The sequence below is a fragment of the Schistocerca nitens genome, chromosome 9 (genome assembly GCF_023898315.1).
Source record: "Schistocerca nitens isolate TAMUIC-IGC-003100 chromosome 9, iqSchNite1.1, whole genome shotgun sequence".
NCBI classification, from domain to species: domain Eukaryota; kingdom Metazoa; phylum Arthropoda; class Insecta; order Orthoptera; family Acrididae; genus Schistocerca; species Schistocerca nitens.
The window spans coordinates 414662169-414682034 of NC_064622.1; the positions used below are offsets into that span (position 1 = coordinate 414662169).

General features: G+C 39.1%; 1 protein-coding gene across 1 annotated transcript in view; it reads right to left on the minus strand.

The window, feature by feature from the left end:
• Nucleotides 1–19866, minus strand: part of LOC126203627 (histone-lysine N-methyltransferase eggless-like) — a 199353-nt gene that overhangs the window by 95145 nt on the left and 84342 nt on the right. Inside the window, exon 12 of the mRNA XM_049938000.1 lies at nucleotides 4136–4331. Coding sequence (XP_049793957.1) covers nucleotides 4136–4331 — 196 coding nt within the window. The remainder of the gene's footprint in view (nucleotides 1–4135; nucleotides 4332–19866) is intronic.

The following is a 19866-nucleotide window of genomic DNA, read 5'->3' on the forward strand; positions in this document are numbered from 1 at the left end:
AAACAAATTAGCGCTGTGGATCTGGAAAGGAAGTTCATTGTGCTTATTATTTTTCTTGTAAACGTTTAAATAAACAGTTACTGTCATAACAAAACTGCTCATTGAGCATTTCATTTGCTGTATAAAAAATTCCATGTTCCATCATCCCAACACAAATATTTTGATTACAAAAGCAGTTGCCAACACAAACAATTACCTGGCTAAGATTTTTATAGATGTCTCAATGTTTTCACTTTACTATTACATCAGCATGATGAATAATTGAGGTATAAGTGACTGAGTACAAACACAGACTGGGAAAGGAAATCAGCCATGTTCTTTTCAAATGAACCATGTCAGCATTTGCTTTAAGCAATTTAAAGAAACCATAGAAAAACTAAATCTGAATGGATGGATTGGGACTTGTATCTTGATCCTCCAAAATGCAAGTCTATTGTCTTAAAAACTATGCCAATTTGCTCAGAAACACTGTGAGGGTTTGGTTAAACTGGCTTCAACATATTTATTGCATATATGCAAATCAGTAACTAAACTACAACAAAGTCTCAAAAATGGGCATGGGCTACAAACATTTTACAGACCTCATACTAGATGCAAGATCTTAGTTCATGTACGTCCAGTTAATAAATAGACACTATTATAAGGCCACATAATTATAGCATAATCAAAAATTAATACTTTCAACAATATTATGAAAAGAATAGACTTCTCCTCACCAAAGAGGAGGCATTGAGACACACATGCACAATGAAAAGATTGCTAAATGTTTAAGTTTTCAGACAAAAAAGTCCTCCTTCGGAAATAGAAAACACACACACATTCAAACAAGCACAACTCACACACACATGGCCACTACGGCCCAACTGCGGACTGTGACTGTATATAACCAGAGCAGCAATCTGGTAAGGGTGGTGGGAATAAGAGGGAGAGATAGCATGGTATGGGAGGGGAACTGTGCTACTTGTGAGAGCATGCAGGAATGTGGTGGGGATGTTCTAGGGCTGCTGGCTGCAGAGTCAGGAGGCTGTGTGGGGGGAATGGAGGAAAGGGATAGCAATAAAGGGAGAGGGAAGAGGAGTGAAGTAGAAAAGGGGAAAAGGCTGTATGTGCACTGACAGAACAGAAGGTGTGTGTAGTGCTGGAGTGGGAACACGGATGGGGCTACATAATTGGAGGACAGGGATTAGCAAAGGTTGTGGCCAGGGGGGTGAGGGGAACAATGGATATGTTGCAGAGAGAGTTCCCACCTGCATAATAGACATATGTCTGCTTGTGTCTGTATATGTGCAGATGGATATGTGTGTGTGTGTGTGTGTGTGTGTGTGTGTGTGTGTGTGCGTGTGTGTGCGCGCGCGCGCGTGCGAGTGTATACCTGTCCTTTTTCCCCCCTAAGGTAAGTCTTTCCGCTCCCGGGATTGGAATGACTCCCTTACCCTCTCCCTTAAAACCCACATCCTTTCGTCTTTCCCTCTCCTTCCCTCTTTCCTGATGAAGCAACCGTGGGTTGCGAAAGCTTGAATTTTGTGTGTGTGTTTGTGTTTGTTAGTGTCTCTATCAACATACCAGCACTTTCGTTTGGTAAGTTACACCATCTTTGTTTTTAGATATATTCCACCCACGTGGAATGTTTCCCTCTATTATATTCATTACTATGAAACTTTTCACAAAATTTAAAAAGCCCAAATGGTTTGTTTATAATACCAAGATTTCCATTTTCAATTGTTCTCAATAAAAAAATTAATCTATGATTCAGCACACTATAAATTTGATTTTATTGTTGCCTTACTACAGTACATAAACAATGTTAACCCTTTGACTGCTATGCACAACACTAGCAGTCACGCCTTGTGTGCTGCATTGTCGCGGTGCTTGCCACGCGCTGTGTGCTGAATACTTCCGACGCGCTCACCACGTGCAATGCTTACAACAAGCTTGCTGTTTTTCAGTTTTCTATTTTGTTCTGGTCTTTAGACTGGCTTTGGAAGAAATGGGGGTATTTATTTACAATATTTACACTTCATTTTCAAGTGAGGGACATTTTTATTATTATATATATATATATATATATATATATATATATATATATATAAAGATGTGTACAATAGTGATATAATTCTATGTTCTCTCAAAACAGGGTTTAATGGTTTACATTACTGAAATTGTGTGTGATAAGTTTTGTAGCAAGGATCAGCACAAAGAGTTACATTCCATTCCTACAGCACAATTTAGTTTGTTTCCTGACACCAATTCAAGCAGAGGCTATGCATGTCTTGTAATTTTCCCACTGATCCGGTAAATGTGACGACATGTTTAGTCTTGTAGGGTACTCTTGACGTTTAACACCACTTGCTCCCTTGCGATCAACGTAAAAAGTTGCAAAACTTTCTCTAATTACATTGAGATGAAACATTTCGCACTTCATTTTCATCCCACATTTCCGGTACTAGCAAAAGGCATTGAACATGCCATTAAAACACGTAAATTCACTACACAAACACAAGTGAATAATAGGCAACTGATGTCTTAACGAAGAGTAGTGTCTCACAGAAAGGTGTGGAACTACAGTTCGGCAGAAATCACAGTAGCGTCATGTTGTGTCTAAAGCAAATTACTCACACAAGTGCTGTGAAGGTCCGCCAAAAGCACTGATATCGACTTATGTAGTCATGTTCAACATATTGAAACGTCACCTGTTGCGGTTAGAGCAAATGATAAGGTGTGGTGCGAGTCCGCCAGTAATGCTGCAAACAAACAGACCTCTTATTCAGGCACAGCTAAACAATAGGCAAGTGGACGTCTCAGAACTTCTACAGCAGCTGGTAGCACCTGGCACACAGCAGCAATGAACTGCTGTGGCAGTCAGCCGCACACAAGGCACGGCACACTCAGACTGCTGTAGCAGTCAGCCACAGTCAAAGGGTTAACGATGAAACTTCCTGGCAGATTAAAACTGTGTGCCACACTCTGACTCCATCCCAGGACCTTGCCTTTTTTTGATCTGCCACATACTTTTAATTTGCCAAGGAGTTTCAAAACAATGCAAGCTAAACCAAAAAGTTAAAATTTATTATGGAAATGTCTGAATTTGCTCACTCCATTACTGAAAATATTTCTGTAGTGGTTTTTAATGAAGATGTGTATGAGCTCCATCTTTTCTGCCTCCCATCACAGGATATGAATACATCTGTAGTTAACTGCACATCCACTGCCACAGAGTTGATCAATTTTGGTGGAACTATTCACAATATAAGGGTTCAGATCATGAGCAAGACAACTACATACCAAAAATTTAAATGGTAATGCAAGCAACCTCACTTCTTTTGTGCTGCAGTACAGTTCTGCAGTGGCCCACCAATGAAGAAGTCATTACAGTGAAGAACAAGCTTAGACTGGACAAGAATAACTAACATTAAGTGATTATCATTTTCTAATCAGCTGCTACTTCAAATCATTATCCCCTCAAAATTGGATGTTATTACAACAGTCAGGGAACTTAACAACAATTCAAGCTATTACTAGCTTCTTTCACATTTCAAATTCTCCAGGTCTCCAGGAACCCACTTCAGAATTCTGCTCCTACAATTTCTTCCCCTCTATTTTGTCACTGTATTATGTCTGTAGACTAGGCTGTTCCAACACCGCCCCATGGGACAAGAGCACCCATTATCATGCTAGCAATTGGGTGCAAGTTGTGCAGGGTACTCTCTGATTGACCTATTGCATGTGTTCTGTGCACATGTGAGCTGCTTGGCTGCTCCTATCCATGTGCACTCAGCCAAAGCAGTACAATCGGGTAACTACAGCTCGTCTGCAAGACTGCCCATGCTTCAACTGTTTGCTCACCCCTGCCCAACTGTTCTCAGACCACTTGGCTGCCACAGAAGCTTAAACAGCTTGCTGTAGACCATTCTTACTTTTCTCAACAGCTCAGAGCGTTTTCAGGTACCATGACAGCATAAAATTATAAAGTTTTTCCTTTTAGCGTAATTTGCCCTTCCCTTCACCCTGCAGGCTGAAAAATAAAAATACATCCCAGACAAGCAATTACATGCAATTACTACTACTACTACTACTACTACAAATACTAGGTTTCATAAAAACAACTAGCATCACTTACGAAATAAGTGCACCATACCTCAATTTTTACGAAGTACTTTTCATTAATTCCTTCAGTGAAGCACCTCACCCAATGGTCAAAATCAAACTGGTCAACAGTTAACTTGGATTTAGTTAACAACAGATATTTATGCAACTCTTCAATATTACGCAATCTGCGTTTGCAAGGAGCTCTATAGTACACAGAGACATAGTCTGAATGTTTCACCTTCTCCCTGTATGAAACAAACAATAATGATAATTTCCTTAAATAAAATTCAACAAAAAAATAAATTTCAATTTTGGACAATTCCTAACTGAAATACTTTATTCGATTGAGTACTTATTCCACAAGTTATGACAGAGAGTTAGAGTTAGAGAGAGAGAGAGAGAGAGAGAGAGAGAGAGAGAGAGAGAGAGAGAGAGGGAATAAACAGTTGTATTGCACACGTATCTGTTGGAAGGAAAACTGTGATTGCCATTAAAGCAGAGAAGCTAAATTACTTTTTTAACAAAAAAAAAAAAAAGGCTTCTTAACTATTCTTTAACGTTTTAAGTAAAAGCAACATCAATGATAATCCAGTCACAAAAATGGACAAATAAAGGGGCTGCTGTTCACTTGTTGATTTCTTTAACATTCAACCTCCATCCCCTCGAAATGATATTTTAAAGTAACCTCGAAATGATATCTAAAGTAGCCTATTGTATATCTTTTGAATTATTTCATTATGTGACTGCTTCATGATACAATAATGGTTCATCATTGTCTCTTCTTTTCATAACACTTGTTTGTGCTTCTTCAGTAATGCCTTCCGTTTGGAATGAAGTGTCATTTTCATGGAGTCCTGTGTGTTTCAAAAGTTCCTGACTACTAACAATTAATAAAAGAATTTCTTCCAAGTTGTCTTCCAGATGTGAAAATCGATAAGCTTCCTCTTAGTGCTGAAATCTTCTCTTTCACTTTCACTTTTCATCTTCAATACTCGGAAATGGTAATGCTTCATCATTAGGCAGTTCAATAAATTCTTTCTGTTTACTATTTTCTGTTGAGCATCAGCCAATCAAAAATTCTTTGAATTCCTCAACCTGTTTTGTTTCTGGCATCTAGACCCTGCAGCCATGGCCATGTAGAGTGTATACAATAAGAATGCTTATTCTACCCTTCTGGATAATTTTGAATGATGACTTTGTTTGGGTATGTGACTGAAAACTACGCATCCCATCACATGTAAATGTCATACACCAGGCTTTCATAAAGCATTTTTCCATCGTTGTGGCTATTTGTAACATGATTTTTTTTTTAATGTATGTCGAATTGTAAATCATCTCAGCCCAAGAAATCTTTGGTAAATCACTTCCTAGCACCTGTGACCTTACCATATCTATTAACATTCTACTGAGACATTCAGATATAGTCATTTGTGGTGGTATATGTTACATACTTCATGGTGAATTCCTTCAGATTCAAAAAACTATGACAATTTGCATGAACAGAATTCTATGCCATTGCCAGTGCAATTCTCTTCAAGTATTACCTGTTTGTTTTTCTGTTTGAATCCTCCATTTCCTAAGTTCTGAAATATTTCATCCTTATTTTTTAAGAAACACACAAATATGTATCTGTCTGTATCATATACGGTACTCATTAATTACCTATTGCCTCTCAAACCACGAATATCAAAGGTCCCATGAGGTCACTATTAGTCACGCACAGTGCTTGTATTAGCCAACCTAACACGTGTCTCGCGGCCTGGCCCGTATGAGCCACGGCGGCCGCCTGGCCCACTGGGCTGGAAATCTGAGAACAGGGCGCTGGGCCAGAGGCAGTGAGTTGTCACGGCCTGGTGGCCCATCTCTTCCCCAGCCTGTCGGAATGCACGCAGTGCTTACTCACTGGTCCAGCATTTTCTTTGCTTCTGCTGTGTTATGTTCATAGACACGATGTCCACCGACATGGTGTAGCAAGCGACATGGTGCATGTAGTTGTGGGAACAACTGAATGAAAACAATCAATTCAATCATTGCTGGAAAACAATGGACTCATTCATTTGTAATTTTACACATCTGATGAGTTATTAATTCATTCATTCGGCTAAATCCAATCTATGGGTGTAACCCAAAGAACTTGTCTGGTGTAGTCTTGCAAATCGACAGAATTATTCATTCTTTCTTTTCAAGTGAAACCAGTCTGTAGGTTTTCTGTCAGTCGACACATGTATTCATTCTTTCACCTCAAACTATTTTTTAGTGTTTCAGTTCACTGAGCTATCCACTGATTCTTCTGAGTGAAACCAGTCTGTAGGACTTTCATTAGTTGAACTAAAGTAGTGATATACAACCGGGGTACACAAACCACCAGAGGATAGCCCTACCCTTCAGGAGAATGTGGAGACAGTTCTGGGAGAATGACAAAGTTAAAATAAGCACTATACATATTCATTTTATTATGTGCTGAATAGATTTATTATCATTTAAGACATATTAATATATTGCTACGGATTAAATTGTTTCAGATGTGATTAACATGGATCATTGAGGGTTCTAATTTGAGCATGAAAGTTCTCTTAGGGATACATGGAGAAAAATGGAACACTGTCAAATGTTATCAACTCTTTGCATTCCATTTTACTGAAAAAAAAATGTGACATCCACTAATTAAAAATAATATGAATCTAGCCTTTAAAAACTTATTCAGACACTTTTTTTTGTGGAAGGTAAACAGATTGTGCAGAAAATTACATTACCGCTATGAACCTACAAATCATACCCATGCACCACAAACATGCTTACATTTTACACCTTTCAAAAGTAGGAGGTATAGTATTTACCAATGTCTGTGTTTACTTCCTAATACGTAATACTGGGAATGCGGTTCTGCCTTGAGTAAACACAAATTCTTCTTGTTTAACAACCAAATCTGTTTTGGTGAAGTTTCACCATTCTCGGTGGGTTCCCTAGTCATCTTAGTGATGTTTGTGTGGCTCTCACACACTTGCAGCCCAGATGATACAAGTATTTTGCTCATGTTTGTAATTTTTCATTAATTTTGTTTTTTCTTGCCTATGCAGAGTGTGTAAAATGTCCTTCCTAATACACACTGTGTCACTATGTATCAGATATTCATGCATTTTGAAGTATATTTGGGTGTTAAAGAAGAACAGTTTGTGTTTGCTCACAGCAGAACCACATTTCTATAATTAACCCCTACTGAGAACCCCAGAAAGCAACAAGACCTACAAATGATACTATGGCGTTGAGACTTTGGGTCTATAGTTCCTTTTTTAACCCAAATGGAGCATTGTCTTGGCAGTACAAAGTGTACTGAAAGGATCTGATATTACATATGGCTAACCAGCAAAAAGATTTGCAGTCATGTTTTGTAGAAAACATTATGTACTTCTAATCACTTCTGTATTTCTTTCTGTTCCAAAATTTCATTCGCTTCATTTCAAATATTACACCTGCCTCTGGTATTCCAATGTCAATCCTTTCCCATTCTTATATCTTTTGTGTTCGTGTTGTTCTATTCATAACTGTTGTGATTGTAAACATATGGATATTTGACGTGTTGAATTCTTGGGTGTCCACTCACGTCACGTCGCAATTTCTCCACAATATTTTGGCAAACATATGCATTGCCATTTTCAGACAGCCCCTGATAACTGCTGCAGGAACCATGTGAAGTTGTCAATGTGCCTGTTTGCCAAAATAATGTGGGGGGAAAATTACAATGTGACCTAGGGGACACCCGAGAATTCTACACGTTAGAAGTATGCCAGGAAAACATCAGATCGTGTCACATAGATATTTCTCCACAAAACCATCAAAATGAATACTGAACTCAAGATTGTCCCTCATTTTCCTGGGTACAGAGAGAATCGCACTGCTAGTACAGACTTAAGAGTATGTCAAAAGTGGAGCATGCCTTATTCTTCTAGCAAATGACGCGGTATGCCAGATGACTAATTTATGTCACATCAGTCTGTTAGGTTCTGCCCCATTACACTGTGTTTTTTCCATCTGAAGTTGCAAGCCAGGTGCAAACATTGTGCCACGGCACATGCCACATCATTCCAGTGGACGCCCCCATCTAACAACTCAGTGTATGTGCAACTCGTGACCACTCTTAGCAACATAGAGTTTCTGATAACTCTGTATGCTGAGCTTCACCTGCAGTTGCCATCCTCGACTTTGACATCTGTGTGAACATCACCCGCACCATTGGGTGTTCTTAACAAGGAAGTAGTGAAGGAAAAGTTACTTAAAAAAAAAAAAAAAAAGAATTTATTCATCACTCAAGGGAGAATGAGTTGTCTACAGTATGGAAATATTTTTTGGCTGTGTATTAAGCACAATCAAACAGATATGTTGGTTTCGTGCAGTGAAAATCATGTGATTTTGTTTACTGCTTCAAGAAATGATCACCAACTTCAATGTCAATCAGGCACAAATGTGTTAAAAGTGAAAAACTCTTGAGGCTTGGAAACACCCCAGCAATACCTTCACGAACAAAATCTACTGTTGTTAGTAGCTGTGTTCGACTGTGTGCCCAGACCCTACATACCTATAAAATCATTAAAGGTGAAGGGATCAGTAGCTTATGCCAGGATCTTTTAGACAGGTGCACAGTATGCAAAATCTGACCCCGTCAATGTTCACGATGCCCTTCCTCATTTTTCAACGATTTCACAAAACATTTCCAAGGCAGCTGAAAAAAGATTAAAGGGATATCGAATTCAAAATAGAATGGTATGATTGATAATTATAAGAAATATAAAAGAAAAGAAAATGGTAATAGTAAATTCACGATAAATACGAACTGAACTGAAAGGAGCATTTATGTAAGTCCCAAGAGCATACAAAATGACATAGTATCATATTTTGCAAACATAAAAGTTGAAGAGTCATCTTATTGTAAATGGGTTAAGAGTTCTTAAAATTAAGTCAAGAAGCACGACATTCTTAATCCAGGGTGAATGTGCTGGCAAGAAAAAAAAAAAAAAAATTCAGGATTTTTTTTGCAGATTTTAGGTTAAAAATACACTTTTTTCCAGGTGAAAATAAACTTTTGCTGTGTTACTTTACGAAATGAAATGCAGCATAAAAACAATGTGTTTTGGGGAAATCTTTGATGCGCAGCAACAAGAATGCTGTGTATTTTCTTATTACGAAAGTACAAATATTGATTCCGCCTAATACAGCACATTAGTTTCCAAAGGTCTGAAATTGAAATGGCAATGCACTTTTGTCAGCAACTCATAGCTCATGTCATGTGATCTCGCCAGCCAATAACAACAGATACTTAGATCATACAACACATGATGTAGGCAGACAATAGCAACATCACTGTTAAGTAGCCCAAACATACAAATACGAAAAGTTAATGGTTTAAATCAACATACAGGGTGATTATAATTAAAGTTGAACTTTAAAAACACTGTAGAAATAACACCACTGGTCAGAATGATGTCAAATTGCAACAGAATATTATCGGAGAAGGGAGAAAACATATGGCAGAAGAAAAAAAAAAGTGCAAAAATTGATCAACAGATGGCGCTGTATGTGTCAGAGTATGTAAATGACAACACCTGTCATGCGCATGACACACTGTAGTTGGTATAAACACGCTGGGTACACAGCTTTTCCTCCTTTCGTGTCTGTGATGTTTGCCATGACTGTCTCAATGCATGATCGTGCTCTGCTTGTAAAGCTGTATTACAAGAATGATGACTGTGCACATGTTGCTGTGCAGAAGTTCCGGACACTGAAGGGTTTAAAGAAAGGCGTTGATCCGATAACTGCCGTGGGTCTAGAGAAAATGATTCAGAAATTCGAAAAGAGGAGTTCTTTTGGAGTGCAACCTGGTAGAGGGAGGTACAAACTGATTTGACGTCAGTGGAAGCAGTGGCCACAGCAAACCAGGAGGACACGAGTGGTGATGTGCAAACGTGTAGTGCACGGAGAATTGCCCGAACATTGGACATGCCTGTGAACGTGGTGCATAAAATCCTACGAAACATCCTTCTTTACAGTCCATTCCAAATTACCCATGTGCACAAGTTGCTTCCTGTTGACCTGCCAGCAAGAGAGACTTTTGCTTTAGAACTTCTTGCTCACATGGAAATGGACAATGATTGGCTGTGGAAGGTTTTGTTGACAGACGAAGCCTATTTCCATCTCACAGGATACGTCAGTACACAGAATTGTCAAATATGGGCAATGGAAAATCCACACACAAATCAATTAGAACCACTTCATCCTGAAGTGTGGTGCAGATTTACTGCTTCCAGTCTTGTTACCTGTACTATCACTGGTAAGCGCTATGAGTGTCTTTTGCACAACCACATCATTCCAGCTCTCCAACAGCTTGGATGTGTGTGGATGGGATCATTTTTACTCAGGATGGCACGCCTCCACACATTGTAAGTCCAGTTAAGCAGCTGCTGAAGCATCATTTCGGAAATGCTAGAATTATCAGACGCCATTTCCCTACAGCCTGGCCATCCTGATCACCTGATCTTAATCCGTGTGAATTCTGGCTGTGGAGCTATGTGAAAGATGTTGTGTCCAGTGTTCCGACTGCAAATTTAGCTGCATCAAGGGATTACCAATTCAGTATTGGAGGGCAGTGCGGAGGGTAAAAATTGCAGAGGGAGGGAGACCAAGAGATGAATACACTAAACAGATTCATAAGGATGTAGGTTGCAGTAGGTACTGGGAGATGAAGAAGCTTGCACAGGATAGAGTAGTATGGAGAGCTGCATCAAACCAGTCTCTGGACTGAAGACCACAACAACAACAACAACAACAACAACATGCAGTTCTTGACCTCAGGACAATAAAAACTGATGTGAGTGATGCTTTTTATGTGGTTTTTGGCCTCAGGACAATTAAAAACAGCTTTTACCAATGCAATGTGATATGACCTTGCCTTGGTAGATGAGCTTACATAACTAACAGTATCATACCTGAACACCCATGCACACTAACTACTACAGTTTGTTTAATGTCAAACGTACACCTTAGGCATTGTTGTATGATTCATTTGTCATTTGTAGTCGATCACTATTATGATGCTTACAGTGGCATCTATTGTTACATTTTGTAACTATTTATTTTTCTTTTGCCACACAGTCTCCCTTCTCTGATAATATTCCGTTGCAATTTGTCATCATTCTGAGCAGTAGTGTTATTTCTACGGCAGTTTGAAAGTTAAACTTTAATTATTATCACGCTGTGTATACTGTATAGCATAGCTACAAGCAAACCTAAGCTTTCCTGCACAATATTGATCCTTCTTGGCATGTGTTACCCTTTAAGATATATCAAATACAAATGTGCCAGCATAATTTTTAATAATGATATAAATGGTTGCTCTTCAGGGCCCAGAGTTTATGTAGGTGGCTGGTTTTCAGAGTGTTAAGTTCTGAATGATAGACAAATGCTCTGTGATTTAAGAAATTTATAGCACATTTTCACACTTAAATATATTTCATCTTGGAGAAAAGGAAATTTACTCTGAAAATAATGCTTCTCAAATCCACTATTCACAATATTTTCCTTCAACCTGTTACAAATAAGTTAGTTTGAGCAGTTGCCAGAGAGCACCAGGAAGCAGTTGTTACTGTGCATGTGCAGCTATGCTTACAAAGCAGGCCCATGCTCAGTGTCTGCTCAGCTCATACGCTTTTTTGCATTTATGTTTGGAATTTCATGCATAGTTGGGCATCACATGACTGTGCAGTGCAGTGACATGTTGTTCAGAGGGGTCGTAGGGAGTTATTGTACTCACGGTTATTGTTTTATCATATCCTATCCAGATAAGGATTTCAAAACAAGGAAGCAGTTCTTGGCATAATACACAAAAAAGTTTTGCATCACCTCAGTTCTGAGAGTTACGGAACCTGTACAGAAAATTGGAACAGAGATCAACATAAACATCATTTCCACCTTTTTTATTGCTCATGAAAACCACACATTGCATGTTGTACCCCCATACAGCGAGACCTTCAGAGGTGGTGGTGGTCCAGATTGCTGTACGCACTGGTATCTCTAATACCCAGTAGCACATCATCTTGCATAGATGCCTGTATTCGTTGTGGCATACTATTCACATATTCATCAAGGCACTGTTGGCTCAGACTGTCTCACTCCTCAATGGTGATTTGGCGTAGATCCCTCAGAGTGGTTGGTGGGTCACGTTGTCCATGAACAGCCCTTTCCAATCTATCCCGTGCATGTTCGATAGGGTTCATGTCTGGATAACATGCTGGCCACTCTAGTTGAGCGATGTCCTTATCCTGAAGGAAGTCATTCACAAGACGTGCATGATGGGGCTGCGAATTGTCATCCATGAAGATGAATGCCTCACCAATATGCTGTCGATATGGTTGCACTATTGGTTCGAGGATGGCATTCAAGTATCGTACAGCCGTTCGGCGACTTTCATGACCACTAGCGAGGTACGTCGGAGTCACATAATGCCACCCCAAAACAGCAGGGAACCTCCACCGTGCTACACTTGCTGGACAGTGTGTCTAAGGCATTCAGCCTGACCGGAGTGCCTCCAAACACATCTCCGAAGATTTTCTGGTTGAAGGCATATGCAACACTCATTGGTGAAGAGAATGTGATGCCAATCTTGAGCGGTTCATTTGGCATGTTGTTGGGCCCATCTGTACCGCGCTGCATGGTGTCGTGGTTGCAAGGATGGACCTCGCCATGTATGTCAGGAGTGAAGTTGCGCACCACACAGCCTATTGCGCACAATTTGAGTCGTAACACGACGTCTTGTGGCTGCACAAAAAGCATTATTCAAAATGGTGGCATTACTGTCAGGCTTCCTCTGAGCCATAATCCGTAGGTAGCGGTCATCCACTGCAGTAGTAGCCCTTGGGCAGCCTGAGCGAGGCATGTCATCGACAGTTCCTGTCTCTCTGTATCTCTTCCACATCTGAACAACATTGCTTTGGTTCACTCCGAGACGTCTGAACACTTCCCTTATTGAGAGGCCTCCCTGGCATAACATAACAATGCGGACGTGACTGAACCGCAGTATTGAACGTCTAGGCATGGTAACTACAGACAACACAAGACATGTACCTCCTTCCTAGTGGAATGACTGGAACTGATCTGTCTAATAGGTGCTGCTCATGCATGGTTATTTACATCTTTGGGCGGGTTTAGTGACATCTAAAATGGTTCAAATGGCTCTGAGCACTATGGGATTTAACATCTGTGGTCATCAGTCCCCTAGAACTTAGAACTACTTAAACCTAATTAACCTAAGGACATCGCACACATTCACGCCCGAGGCAGGATTCGTACCTGTGACCGTAGCAGTCATGTGGTTCCAGACTGAAGCGCCTAGAACCGCACGGCCACACCGGCCGGCTAGTGACATCTCTGAACAGTCAAAGGGACTGTGTCTGTGATACAATATCTGCAGTCAACATCTATCTTCAGGAGTTCTGGGAACCGGGGTGATGCAAAACTTTTTTTGATGTGTGTATTTATTTCAAAACCAGTCTCTACAGCTCAAAGTACCACAATATTGTGCAATGTGGTGACAACACAGTTTTTCTTTATAGTCATACTATGCAATAGTGTTATCTAGCATTTCCAATCAGCACCAACACAGCACTGCAAAAAGCTAATAAGAAGGAATGTAAATTTCTTGCAAAAATAAACAGCTGTTTGCATAGGTCAGAACTAAGGACAATAAATTTGTCATGACTTTTTTCAAATGTTATAAAAAATTACCAAGGTTATCTGTGAAGTCAAGTACCCATATTAAAGGCGGATTATACTGTACTCCAGGAGTAAATATAAAGCCTTTTGCTGAGTTACAATGATAAAATATGGTTTGCTGCCAGTCTATAGTTTACCAAAGAATGGCATTCTGTAAATTTAAGTTGTAAAATAACACAAATTAAGAAACAATGGCAAGCCCAGATGAGGTACCAGACAAGTGGTGAAACACGTCCCGTGATTGGGAGACACTGTGTTTCACAGAAGGCAGATTTGTAAAATTCTGCTATAGCTAATAATATATTTGAAACAAAACATTATATTCTATAATCCTGACCACATTTTAATCCTGACCACATTTGGCCGATTAATCATCTTCAACTGAACATTTATTTATGTTCATACATACATAGCATTAACAGATCTTACATTATGTCATAAAAGAAAGAGGACATCAGAATACTCAAAGAGCATTGGAATTTCGTAAACCATACGAAAATACATAATTTGGCTTAAAGTGCACATTTGTATGCCAAGATTAACGCTGAAGTAGGCCACCACCTTTTATTAAGCTTTTCAGTGTGGTTTTCTGGATGCCGGTTTCTTGGAATACCAGTACTGAACTACCTCATGTTTGGGTCTTTGTTGTGGCATTATGCCATAAATGCCAAAAGATGAAAACACGTACCTGAAATACAGCATGCAGTTGAGAATAGCCAATAGTGGTGAATGAAACACTTCATTTAAAAAAAAAATTGGCTGCCTCTGTGGAAAAGATTAAGCCAAATTTCTTCAGCAAACCAACAACGATAACTTCATTGTTCTGCAAGACGATTAATGCTCAGTTGCCAATAATGTGGAAATAAAATAAAACCAGAAAGAAAACTAATAACATTTTATAGTCTTCCATAATTATCTGAATGAATTTTAGTTCACTTGATAGCTCCCGGCCACAGAAATCAGTTTTACTTTCATTTGACGTGATAGCTGTAAACAAGAGAAAACAGCAAACTCATGAAAGATAAATGCGGGTCACATGGAGCTTTTACCCCTCCTCCCACTACAACTAAGACTGCTCTGCATATGCACAAATCTGGCAGCTCAGGTACACTAGAAAAATGTTTCTGGCTAACATGTGGCTGCTTGATGCTATTACTGATACAGCTAACAGCCACACTTTAAATAGCCAGAAGCGGAAAAAGATGTTGCTCGTACATAACTTCACTTCTGAACAAGTGCATGAAGCTGCTGATGTCATGCTCATCAAATGCAGATTTTGTTATGAGGTATTGCATAGTTTTCATCATAAAGCCTTTGAGACATTTTCTATCGGCAGATGCTTGTGTGTGCATTGTGTTTTGTTGTAAATGGTGTATTTTCCTTGCAATTTAAGTTTCATTTTGGTATTTTTCTTTTGTTTATGCTTTTCTGTTGCAATATTATTCTGCAGTAGCAGGCTAATGTAAAATTCTTTGTTAGAGTACAAGTTCTTATCAGTCAAAATTACAGAAATTTATTTGAAAAGTAACACAATGAAAAATTCTCAGAATTCTAAAAAATTCCAAGGTTTCCCCAATTTTCTCCCAGATGAAAAACTTCCCGGAGTGTATACCCCTGTTCTCAGTGTGTGTGTGTGTGTGTGTGTGTGTGTGTGTGTGGTGGGGGGTCATTCTGTAATGAGATGCCCCACTACCCTGCACTCTGCAATAGATGCATACGAGTTAAGTTAGTTACTAAGCAGGAAAAACCGCTTTCTCAGGAGGTGTTTCATGGTCTACACAGATCAGAGTTACACCAATCCCATGCTCTCAGCAAGAGGTTACTATGAAAATGAGGAACCACTGCAGTTGCTGACATGGTGGAGTACAGGAAGAAGTTCCCAAGGTTCTTCAGATTAGCTCGATCTTTGCTCATAATTCCCATTACAAGTGCACCTACAGAAAGCAATTTTAGCCAAGCAGGGTTGATTGTAAATGAGAAAAGATCAATGATCAGTCCACAAAGCATTAATGAGCTGCTGAATCTGCGTAACTTCTATTTGATACAGTAAATTCTGCAGAAACTGTTTAATTTCCAGGAGTGCTTTACTTAAATGATGCAGCCCTTGTCTTTGCACAATAATTCATGGTATCTAATGCTTTATTCTTAATGTTTGCTTTTAGAAACAAAAGAGATTGTAACAGCCAGGAGGTTCCACTCGGCAAACACTGCGATTTATTTTATAGTGCAGCAAACTGGTGTTCATAAACTGGTTTGTCAGCATATTATTTTCCGTGACACAATTTCAATAAATCTGCAACTCAAAATGCAGTGATTTCATTTGTCTAAAAGTCTGCACATAAATTATATCCGCCATTTCAGGAGAAAGAATCCGATCAACTGAACATCAAAATAATGTTCTGAATTCTTAGTTCTTCAGAACTGAATACCAGTACTGGACTTTCAATGCTCATCCATTTAATTGATTAATGTGTTGGATTACAGCATTTTATCTATTCATTTTATATGCAAACATCATGAAAGAAAATACTCTATCTATGAGACAACTGCATGTTTCCCTGTAATGCCAGCTTTTATTTATTTCCAGTCTGTTACAGTATCCGTACATGTTATGGTTATAAAGCGTATTTGTGACACTAGTAACATTATGGAATATATTTACTGTGGATGCATTCTTGCAATCATGTGCCTTAATATCAAACAGTGGAAATGAAACGTATGTTGACAGAATTAAAGGCACTGCAATCTCACAGGAGGAGTCGCTGACAATCACAGTTATTGTAATAACCAATTGACTCATGGTAGCAATAACACAGCACAGAATGTGTATTAGTCATTCTCTCCCCATAAGTCTTAAGACATTGAAAACAGACCCAGGATGCACAACAGCACAGCCAACGGAATACAGCAGTGAGTACATCACATGGCACAGCAGGCTGTCTCTGGGCTGGCCAGCTGCTTTCAGCTCATCAGCCATGTGGGCCAGCCCATAGCCCATAAGGGCAAGGCAGCAAAAACATGGGCTGAGCAAGCTGAAACTAGCACCGCGAACAACTCTAGTCACTATGAACAACCAAGTTCTAAAGTGTTTACTCTTTCTTTCTTTGTTTTGTCAATTGCACTCTTACTGATCTGCATCATTCAACGATGCCACAAGTCTAGTGATTTTATGTTAAATTCATTATCTCTCAATATGTTTCTTAATCCTCTGTTATTTGGCTGTATATTTATGTAATATAAAGGACTCTTCTGTTATGTTGTAATGACGGTTTCCCAGATTCGTTGTAGATCTTGCAATCTTCTGTATTGAAAAAACCTTTCTATCATTTTAACTGAGCTGCCTTACAAATAAGATTGCTTGATTGATCTCTAGTACATGTAGTGTGTTTTTAGCAACAAATTCTTTAGCCAAACCTTCAATGTTAATTATCTTCACCCTTATTGTCCCTTTCCCCATGGTTTCAGTTGTCTGCCACAAATAAAGTTATTTTTTCAACTAAAATATTTTTATCAACAGCAGAACAATAATTTTCATTCAGAACCACGTGATGAGTTGTCCCATAATCCACTAGCCAGCTGTCGCTATTCAATGTAACTGTGGAACAGGAAGTGCTCACACTACCAGTACCTCTTTTCTTTTGCTCTCCTTTAAATGTCTTTTCAAGACCCTCTTGTGACAGCTGTAACAAACAAAAGTATCCTCTCAGTTTGCTTTTTTTGCATGTGTAATATTGTTCTCAGAGTGTATACAGGGACAAAGAAAAAAATTCACGGATTATTCTCGGATTTCTCCCGAATATCCCGTTTAAAAAATATGCTTTTTCCCAGGCGAAATACACTTTTTCTGTGCTAAGTGACAGTAGGTTTTCCGTAGATTTTCCCTCGGAACTGTAAAACTTACCAATCCTTTGAATCGTTTACGTTTTATACAATCATGTAGAACTTCTCGGGAAAAAAACGAAAAGACGGGGGAGAGAATTTTTGGAGAGACTTTTAATAAAAAAGGAGAGAAGTTTTGGAAAGACCTTTGACTTGCAGCAACATATACGCTGCATATTTTCATATTATGAAAGTATAAATTCGAACTGCACCAAACAGAGCACGTTTGTTTCCGGATCGTTGAAACCGAGGTTGCAATGTCCTTTTGTAAGCCAGTCGTATCTCAAGCCACTAGATCTCGCCAGCCGATGACAGCAGCTATTCAGAGCATAGGACACGTGTTATAATCAGGCAATAGCAAGATCACTGGTTACATCGCGCGAACACACAAGAGGAAAAGTTAACGGTTTACATTGATGTACACAATACCGTATATCTACAAGAAAAGCTAAGCTTTCACATATTATATTGGTCTCTAAGATTAACACGCTACAACAGAAACTAAGCTTTCACATCTAATATTGATCTTTTTTTGCGTGGGTTATACTTTAAGATACATCACAGCAAATATGCTAATAAATTTAAAACTATGACATAGATGTCTCGGCTCGAAAATCTTGTAAGTGACTGGTCCTCAAACTGTTCAGTTTTGAGCTCTGTGATTTAGAAATCCATCCCACTTTCTCACACGCAACATAATTCATCTTGCGTAAAAAGAAATTTACTTTGAAAGTAACACTTTTGTAACCACCGTTCGCAATACTATCAGGAGACTCTTAGAAATAGGTTCGATTAACCAGTTGCCAGAGAGCGCCAGAAAATAGGTATTATTGTGCATGTGCAACTGCAGTGGTGTAGGAAGCCCGCATGGTAGTGTGTATAAAGCACTGAGAGAGCTTACATTACACCGTAAAAGAAACAGGGCATCAGAGGATACTCCAAAGCGCATCGGAATTTCGTAAACCATACTAAAATGCACAATTCGGCTTGAAGTGCAAATTGGCTTTTTCCAGTTTCACTATGAAGTAGGTCCCATCTGATATTAAGTTTTTCAGTGTGGTTTTTGGGAAGTAAATTTTCTTGGGGTACCAGTACTCTACGAACTCATTTTTGGTTCTTTATTATGGCATAATGCCATACATGGCAGAAGATGATAATGTGCACTTGAAATTCAGCAAACATTTGGAACTAGCCAATACTGTCGAATGAAACACTTTGTTTCAAATAAAATGATTGCCTCAGCGGAAAGATTAATAAATCCAAATTTCATTAGCAAACTTGCAAAAATAACTTCATTGTTCTGCAACTAACTTGGAAATAAAATAAAATCAGGAAACTGAAACTAATAATATATTTTTGCCCTCCATAATTATGTGAATGTATTTTAATTTACTTGATAGCTCCCAGCCACAGAAATCCGTTTTGTTTTCATTTGACGTGGGAGCTGTACACGAAGAGAAGCAGCGAAATCACTTAACGTAAACACAGGTCACGTGGAGACTAACCCCCTCCCCACTACAACTCAGACAACTCTGTGTATGCGCGAATCTGGCAGCTAGGGCGCGCGAGAAAAGTTTTTCTCGTTTGCATCTGGCTGCTTGCTCCTACTGCCGATACGGCTAACAGCCAGACTTCAAGTAGCGGGAAGCGGGAGAAGGTACTGCTTATACGCGAGTGAACTGCGCATGCACAACAGCCCGCTGGCAACTGGTCAAACGAACCTTATGTGAACAGTTGTGACGTCATGCTCATAGCAAACAGTTTATTGTTACGAAGAATTACATAGTGTTTGCCCTACGGCCTTTGGCATATTTTTGCTATTTGCAAACGCTTGTGTGTGAACGGTGTTTTGTTGTTGTAAATTGCACATTTCCTTTGCCACTAAAGTTTTATTTTTTTTTTCCTCTCGTTTATATTTTATTGCTGCAGTATCATTCTCCAGTAGCAGGATACAGTAACATTCTTTGCTACAGAATCAATTCTTAAAAGTCAAAATTACAAAAATTTAACTGAAAGCTAAAACAACGAAAAATTCCCGGGATTCCGGAAAAGTCCCGGTTTTCTCCCGGATGAAAAAGTTCCCAGGTTTTTCCTGGATTTCCCGGTTGTCCCGGGTCATATACACCCTGGTTCTACAAGTGG